Here is a 9,423-nt window from a genome sequence, read left to right as displayed (position 1 = left end):
ATGTTCATGTCACACTGATTAAGTTATTTATTTTTACATAAATTGGGGTTTCAGCTCATAAAACCTATGAAAACAAGATTTCAAGCGATAAGAAATCTGGAGAAAGCTGCCCAAGTTCTGAAGGACATGAAGGTTTCAACTAAGTTTCACCAACTAATCATCTACTAAACTCAAAGCAGCTGCAAAGGTTCCCCACAGGTTATTAAATTGGTTCAGTCGGGCTCAATCTGCCATTGATCCCCAGGAGAAGATGCACCAGGAAAAGTTATGAGCTGAAACCTCAATTTATGTAAAAACAAAAAAATACTAGAAATTAATAAAATAAAAAAATAAAAAACAATGGGCCCTGAATCCCTATTCTGTGAAAGTTACATTTTTTTAATGATTTTTATGGAAATGGATACACTTTCCATGATATTCTTTTTTTTTTGCAAAGGGTCTGTGTATTCATAAAACTATATTTCTTTCTATACTTTAAAAAAAAAAAGTAATTTTTTGCCACCCGCAGAGATAGTCTGCACATAAATAACCAGTATCCCCCACGGCAGATAAAACTAAAGAAACTACTTGGATGAGCAGCAAAACATATCCATAGATCAACTTTAAAGGCCAGTTTCCTTTAAAAACAGAACCCTATGATAATATGACCTGACTGAGAGTCCACAAACTCTGTAGGGTGCGTCCAACCTTTAAACCAGGGATATCCAAGGAGGGGCCCGCTGGCTGGGTTTAGATCTTCTTGTCTTCCTCCAAATATCATGTTGCACTTTCTGTGTTTGGCATTGCCTGTGAAACGGATGAAAACATGTGCAGCCCGCATTCTTGGTGCTCACAATTACATGCCTACATGCAGGTTGGAATTACAGCTTTAGAAATCAAAAACTTTATAGCGGCACAGATTTATGTTTGTGTATGTGTACCTTTGTAAGTGCTGCTCTATTTATATTTGATCCATCATTTAAAAAGTCCCATGAAACCACGTATCTGGCAGCAAGTGTTGCAGTTTATGAACTTATTGGGCTTTAGGAAACTATGATAAACATGGAGCAGCAAAGGCTTTTAATTACCCTTTTTTTTGGAAAGGTGAAGATTTTGTCACCCAAAATACTTTTGGAGTCAATCATTAAGTTGCTCTTATATAATAGGACTATAATGTTCGCTGTAACTTTATGGCAGGAAGCATGCAGGATTTTCCAAGTACATGGATGATGCAGGACAGTGAAAAACTTGTAAAAAAAAAAAAAAACAGCCTTTCACTGTTTTCTGCTGCACAGACCAGTAATGACATTTCAGAAAAACTGCATTTCCCAGGAGTGGGAACTTATTTGCACATGCAGAAGTTTGGTCCCCAACTCAGCTGTCTTGGCCCTCTGAGTTTTAATAGTTTGGGGACCCCTGCTTTTTCCTTTTTACATGTTTCATGGAGTACAGATTACATTTATTTTTTTAAAAAAAAAAGGTTGCATAATAGAACAGATCTTGTCCGACATGTAAAATTCAATTATGAGTTTTCTTTAGACCTACACCTCAAAAAGTTTTTTTTTTTTTTAACATGTTCTTGTTGCACTTTTCTCCTGATTCGGGACATATATAGAGAAAATTAAGATTAAATTTGCATTTCTGAGAATTTTTTCATTCAAATCATTGTGAATCAGGAGTGGACAAAAATTGCCATTGGAAAAAGCTTGTACATTGAAGAGCTTAATAGTTCAAATATTGCTCACCATTTTTGTTGTGCCAGTAATGTTAGGTTGGGGGTGTGAGGGGCTGTAAGCTAGCGTGAGATAGTGTAAATAAAGGGATGATGGGAAATGGGAGCAGGCTCACTTCCGCCCACAACTAACAGGTGAATTCCTAATGAACTACTGCTGCTCTGCAGAAACTGTCCAGGAAAACAACACAAGCCTATGGATTTTCCCTAAAAGCAACATAACTATAAATAAAAGACAACTGGGAATGCTTTTTACAATTGATCAAAAGACGACTGGAGAGGGTCTTTACATCACTGAGGAAATATCAAAGAAAAATCTATTTTTTATGATATTTACACAGTGACATAGGAAAATGTAAAAGCCCACAATATTTCAAACAACACTGTTGCATTCAAAAACAGTCAGTTTGCTTCATGATTATTTCAGACAGAATAGAAAACATTTTACTTCAAAACAATCTTTGTTTAACGTGATTATAATCAGGAGTTGTCAGATGACCTCCTGCTAAGAAAGCCACAATAAAAACATGCAGCAATATACAAAATTCTGCCTGGAATGTGTATATTGCTACATACAAAATCCAGGCAGAATTTGGTATAATGCTGCATGTTTATACAAAATTCATATTTAAAGTCATGCAAAAAAATTACTAGTAAATACATGTCGTAGAAACTGTATTAATTTTTCTTTTTTGTAGTAAAATAGGTGTTTCTAGTTAAGTGTCCTTTCAGCATGACCGCTGTCACTTCCTGCTTCCACAGTGGGGAAAAAAAGATTCAAAAGGCTATTCTTGAAGTCATTATTAGATTAGAAAATTGTTTGTGACTAATCAATTAGCCGTTTAGCAGATGTCTCAGCTCAAAACTTTCACACACTAATACAGGAAATACAACTGAAATATGTTCTCTCAACTGAATTAAAAACTGTTTGCATGAGAAGAAAACATGTGCTTTATACTTCCTACAGTAAAACCTGAACTCTTTACCAGCTGACTTGAAGTGCTTCTATTGTTTTCTTAATCTTTTTTCAATGGGCTCTTCTATTTTATGCACTTTTAGGGTGGATTGGTATTAGCAAAAACAGCTGACAGTCATGCATTCTTGAGAAAAACAGTTTATTTTACTGCTATTGTGAATGTGGAATGGATATTTTTAAGCAATAATTTAGTTCTCTATAATTTAACAGAAATTTAAAAAGCATCAGTACTTGGGTTAGGCGTAACTCGACGTGTCAAATAAACACACCAGTTACACACCATGTTCTACAGGAACTGATTTTGGGATAATCACTTACAGGGATCAGCTTTTTCAGTCATTGTAAACTAAAAACAAAACAAGATGTTTGAGGAAAAATCTGTCTGCATCAACATCCCACACACGTTCTGGTAGTTCATCGATAAAATCTGTTCATTTATCAGCAAAAGTTGATAGATGAACAGATTTTTTTTCAAAAAATCTTAAACTACACTTTTTAAAAAAAAATTCCATTTAGAAAAATTAATTTTTAAACTACTTAGTCGTTTGTTGTAGCATCTTTTGTAAAAATCACTGGCACTAAAACATGCAGGTTGTTCAGGAATTTACTCTTGATTTACTTTTTATATGGCAGAAAATACAGAATGACCTACATGATGACAGAGTCTGATTTTTGTATTTTACTTTGACTCATTCATCATTGACTGAGCACATTACAGTGATCCCATTCTTAAAAAATCAACATAGTTTAGAGATTGTTTCTATTCAGTTGAGTCATTTTTTATTTTATTTTATGGTCTTCCTTTAAGTAAAACATTTTTTAAAGAGGTGTTTTTACAGACTGTTAGTTTTAACATTTATTTATTTATATTTATAAATTGAAACTTGGGAAAACATAATTTTTATTTTTTGGAATTTTATTAAGCTAATTTGTTCTTAACAATAAAGATAAATACAAATGAGACTTAATGATTTGAATTATTTGAAAATCTAACATTCCATTTTTGTTTACTCAGCTTCTTTTGAAATTCCTTTTCAGCTTTAAAAAAAAAGCAACAAGACAACAGACCATTTTGATTTTAACTGATTGTACAAATGAATGCTGGATTTTATGTTTAAAGTCTAAAATCAGAAAAGAGCTTACCACTACAGCAGACCTACATTTCAGAATAAAAGACTATCCGTCGAGTGTTGAGTTATTAATAAATGTCTTGAAGTTTTAAATTCTCTGATATTTTATCAGTGTGAGTTGTCTTTGTGACACATATGTGAGCAGGTAATGTGGTTCAATTAAACCACATTGATTTTTTTTATACACGTTGTTTCAGAATAAAGGATCAGTGTATTAGCTGATTCAAAAGCTATTCAATTTTATAGTGAAGTGACGGAAAACAGAGTTTAGTTCCATTGAAGTGAAGAAAATTCTACGAATCCCTCATGAATCCATTCATAATTCTCCGTTCAAGTGGTGCAATGAACATTTCAATATGGCCCCCGTATGGTTTACCTGTGGGGTGATTTGATTGGCCCCAAATGGGTTCATCTGTTGGTTCCATGGTTCCATGAGTACACCAAATGGGATTTACCTGTAATTTAGGTGGGACTCAACTGGGCAAAATATATTAAAGGGGCCATACCATGATTTTCTTAAGCCTTTCAGACTAAACTATATCCATATATCATACTGTATATTACCGTTGTAACACTAAGAACAAAGGTTCTTAGTGTTTAAATGTTTGCCTGATTTTAGTTTTTTAGATTTTTAAAACAAGAACACTGTATTTATTAAATTTCCAAGTTATCTTGTGAATTTTGCTCCAGGCTTTCTCTTTCACAGCTCTATTACACAAAAGACTTGATGTCATATAATTCCAGCAAGACACAAACTGCAATTAATAGTTTTTCCTCCATGATCTGTTTTTAAACAGTTGACACTTCAGTGAATTAAAAGGACACCATCCATACGTCACTACCAAATCCAAGTTCCCGATTAATCAAAGTTCTACCTGGTTTAACTTTCAACGTGTGTTCAATAGCTATGTTATTTTGTACATGGAGCAGGAAAGTTGTTGTTGAAACTGGAATAGTGACACGTAAATGCAAGAATTTTGAACACAGAAGCCAAAAAAAAAAAACGTGCATGTACATAGACTAATCTTTGGAAGTAATCTCTTGAACATGCATTGCTGAGCTTGAACGTAACTTAACACTCACTGTGTTTGAGGAGACTGGATAACAATGATACGTGGACATTTACACATGACTAAATTTAAATGAAACTAGCCAATAAACATGGAGATCTTAAATGGGGCTGCCTTAAAAAGCTTTCAGAACCAATCTGAATCCTTCCCTTCTCCCTACCCCTACATTTAGCCCTCCAAATGAAGAGTTATGGAAGAATAGTGTCTCCGAATTCAGATGCCACTTTCTCTCGATTAAGTCACTAAGGCCCAATCTGAATTCTTCCCTTCTCCCTTTCCCTTCATTTGGCCCTCCAAACACAGAGTTATGAAAAAATAGCGTCGCATACTTCGGACAGCATTTTCGTTCGATGACTTCATCAATAATCGCCAGTCTTTACCGCGGAGCTTCTAGTGCTTGAATATACAGAACAACAGCGGTTTTATAACGTTAAAAAGGTCATGCTACAACAAAAAGTCATTACTTACATTTAGATGTAAACGTCTGTGGTTCAGAGCGCACCTATGTGAAGAAAAGTGCTTCTCACCGCGACATGGTTTACCCATGCGACGGAGGGCTTTGTATCCCTCCACTTGGAGGGTCGGATTCCACTACCAATCTCCCTTCAAATGTAATGGTAGGGAGAAGGGAAGAATTCAGATTGGGTCTTTAATGTAACATCACTGAACACGCTTGGTATTCACAGACTCACATTGGCCTCCAGAAACACAGTTATATTAGCTAGAGCAGGGGGGTCAAACTCAATCGCACAAGGGCCCAAAATCCAAAACACACCTTAAGTTGCGGGCCGAACAGGATAAATATTTATTGAACACTCTAAAACAACATTTTTAAAACGTTAAAACCATAACTTTTTAACATAATTATGAAGTAAATATATAGCATTACCTGTGATAAAGCTAGTGTGAATGCTGTTAGCTGAATTTGGCCGCTGAAGATGCTAGTGCTGATAGTTGAAGATGCTGAAAATGATAACTGAAAACGCTGAAGCTGATAGCCAACATTAGCTAAATGCCAAATTAGCCTAAAAAAACAAACAAAAAAATGTGGGTTTGCCAAATCAGCTAGCATGGAGCTGAAATATTAGCTAAACTCCGAAATAGCCTAAAAAATCTTAGTAAATGTCAAAATAGTCCAAAAAGCTAGCAGAAAGTCAATTTTTAAAACTTTAAACACGTAACTTTTTAACATAATCATGAATAATAAAAGGACAGGAATATTATTCCAGAATCAGTCAACTTAAACCTTAAATAACTTTTAATATTTTACTCTCCATAAAAATATATTTTGTCAAAATCATACAAGTTAGAAATGAGCCCAAGATGACATCTGGACATTAATAACAATTACATAAAATGATCTGGAGGGACAGATATAATCACCTAGAGGGCGGATCTGGTCCTTTACGATATGTCTATTATCAAGATGCTTTTTAGCAGTTTTGCATCGTGGAACTTAAAGTATCAAGAATAAGTTCAAACAAACAAGGATTTAAAAAATTTCAGGTGAACAAAAACTTTGGGCCATCTTTAGAATCTTTTTCACAGAAATCAACCACTTTGATTGCTTCTACAAAACGTTTCTTTGTCTCTTAATCAATTGTGATTTCTAAACCAAAAAAATGAGGTGCATCTACTTAATCTTTACTTTCACTCTGTCTTTATTTCATCAAATTTGTAAACATGTTCTTTCTTTCCCAATTAGAAAACACATGTCTTCCTTGGATCAAGAATACACAGAAACTCAAGGTGAGAATTTTTAGAGCTCTTTCTATTGAATTAGGTTAATAGGTTTAAATAGGTTTAGTGCCTTATGTCACTCTAATTTATATTTGTTGTTTCATTTACATAAGAGACGTGCAGGACATTGAGATGGAGCAATAATATTGTGAGTATTCTCCTATGTTATAACAAAGTGTTGGGAAATGTCAAACATCTGGAGCTGGTGTGGATCGAAGTGACACATTCCCCACAGCAAATGCAAAGCAAAAACATCCCATGTAATGTTATGAATCTGCTCTTCTCCTCACAGGCAATCTACAGCAAATCCTTCCAACCCATGGAAAGCAGAACATTTGATCAACTTTCAACAAGACTTTTGAAGGCTTTATATGTGCAATGTATCCTCCTAAACTATTTAATCTAAAGCTTTGCTTTGACCGAGAACAAATATGAATCCTATTTTAAATGATGTGCTGTGTATATAATGCAGTATTGATTGCAAATATTTTTTTATTTTCTTTAAAAAATATGTAAGTTTTTTTTTTACAGTAGTCATGTTTGTTGTGTTGTTTGCAACTATTTAGCCAACTCTTTTCCAAATCATCTGACAATGATTGCTATAAGTTATTTATTATTTTAACTCTGTTCAGTCTTTCTATTGATAATAAAGCTAACATTTGATACCAGACAAATGCACTATGCAGTTTAGCTCTCAGATACTATCAGAAGAGAATGTGAATATTATAAAAGCACTTATAAATAGCAGAAAATGACATGAAAAGATTTGCATTTCACCACCATAAGACTACTTTCTGTTTGGAAGTGTTAATCCAATAAATTCTTTACTTATCATGCAGTTCCTAAGTGACCAATTATTACAACAATACATTTATGTTTAGAAGACCCACTACAATTATCTTTTGATTTATTTTAAAAGCGTTCCCACCAGTCGTTTATTTATGATAATGTTGCTTTTAGCTCAAATAAAAAATAAAAAACTGTCATTTTTTATGATATAGTTTGTGTAGAGCGGCAATAATTATTGAAATTTTCCTCCAAGTTGTGGGCAGGAGTAAACCTGGAACAATTATGTCATCGATCTAGTTGTCTACAAGTGGATGAATCAGAATTGTGGCTTGCCATAGTAATATCTTTGTTACACCTACAATCTTTTTCAAACTAATGCTCCTGATTCACAATGAATTAAAGAAATTCTCCTTATTTTAAGTTTAGTTTTTTTTATATATATCCCCCCATTATGAGAAAAAGGTCACAAGAACATGTTAAAAACACGATTTTAATAGGAGTGGGTCTTTAAAGCAAAACAGCTTACTTTGATTTTTTTTTAAAAAAGGGCTTCCCACACTATTTTTTACCTTGTCAAAAGTATTTTCTGCAGTTGATCCACTTAGGAAACCTTTGCCAACTTAACCCCAACAATGTAACCTCTAGCGTCAAGCAGAGAAGCATTAGGTTCAAAGTTTAGGGTCCTTGACATAACTCAGCCTAACAGAATTCGTAGCTTGTTCATTCATCTTCCTCAGAACCAAAAGAGGAAAAAAAATGTGCAGTCCCTATCTTGACTCATCTAGAAAACAACTTTTTCTTTTTTCACCAAAACACATGAGATGTCCTTGGAAAGGCCAGAAGCCCAATAGGAGGAGTTTAGAGTAGCCCAACATGGTTATAAATAACCACCTCTAAAAACCAAGATGAGCAGCCTGGTTCTTGAGAGATTTTAATCACTGCTGAATGACAAGAAACATGACAGTTTTGCAATAGAAATCTGAGAAATACTGTTACGACGTTCATGCCTATTGACTGAGCAATGGCTGCACCTCATATTCTATTATAACAAATTGCACATTGTTGGAGGAGAAAAGAGCAATTACATTTAAACTGAAACATTTTGTGTCTCGAAGAACAACATCAGTAAATCATGTCAAAAGATTCCCTCATGTGACCGTGTGCATGTGGTCTGGCCTCCCTTTGTTTTTGAAGAATCTGTGTAGGAAGCAGAGGAGGAGGAGGAGGAGGAGGAGGCGGAAAAAGCACGCCCCCACAGCTTCTGCACAACTTTGTAGAGAGCAAAACACTGAGATTTGTGCTGGACTTAACCAGCTAAGCTACCACGTAGAAGTGTGAAAGCCTTTGCTGCAGTGGCAGCGGTCCATTCTTCAGACCATTACGAAATGGGGAAAGTATGTATTTAATTCAATGTGGTGCCTTTCCTCTGGGGATTAAAGGCAGCTGTGGTGTGATAGATAGAGAGATGAAAAGACGTGTAGCTTTCAGTGCTGAATACGTTAGAGTCAGAACTGTCAGAAGGGCTTCCGCCTTTTTCTCTCTCTCTGCGAGCTTGTATGTCTTTCAAAAGCTCAAAAATGTTAAGAGCGTTCTGTTGTCATCGCCTTCAAAGAAATTAACTCCAAAGTACTTACTTTTTAACTTGTTAAACTTTTTTATTTAATTTGCAAAAGTATTTTTTTCCCAGATTAATTGTTGATCTGATCTAATAATTTGACTGTTGGATTTGACAAATGCTTTTTGTACTATTCTTCAACTGAGACCAGTTTTTTCTCCGTGCACCGCTGTCACACTACTGCCACCGCCATTGCTTTGTGTTTCTGAAGGTCTACTAATAATGAGCAAATTGCCTTTAATTACTTTTCACCTTTGTTTATTTGGAAAACAAACAAACAGATATCTTACATTGTGCTAAACAGAGATGTCTGAATTCAAAACTCAAATTCACTGTCTTAAATTTCTCTTAATTTTTATTTATTGCTTGCTACAACATTTCACCTGTAAAGC

General features: G+C 34.6%; 1 protein-coding gene across 1 annotated transcript in view; it reads left to right on the top strand.

Moving 5' to 3' along the window:
- csf1b (colony stimulating factor 1b (macrophage)) overlaps window positions 1-7,461 on the top strand; it is a 16,962-nt gene extending 9,501 nt beyond the window's left edge. Inside the window, exons 7-9 of the mRNA XM_024293452.2 lie at window positions 6,593-6,636; window positions 6,741-6,775; window positions 6,920-7,461. Coding sequence (XP_024149220.1) covers window positions 6,593-6,636; window positions 6,741-6,771 — 75 coding nt within the window. The 3' untranslated portion in view covers window positions 6,772-6,775; window positions 6,920-7,461. The remainder of the gene's footprint in view (window positions 1-6,592; window positions 6,637-6,740; window positions 6,776-6,919) is intronic.
- The last annotated feature ends 1,962 nt before the right edge of the window (window positions 7,462-9,423 follow it).

Source organism: Oryzias melastigma, linkage group LG7 (genome assembly GCF_002922805.2).
Source record: "Oryzias melastigma strain HK-1 linkage group LG7, ASM292280v2, whole genome shotgun sequence".
NCBI classification, from domain to species: Eukaryota; Metazoa; Chordata; class Actinopteri; order Beloniformes; family Adrianichthyidae; genus Oryzias; species Oryzias melastigma.
The sequence above is the reverse complement of the archived record's forward strand: the minus strand, read 5'-3'. Positions and strand labels throughout refer to the sequence as shown.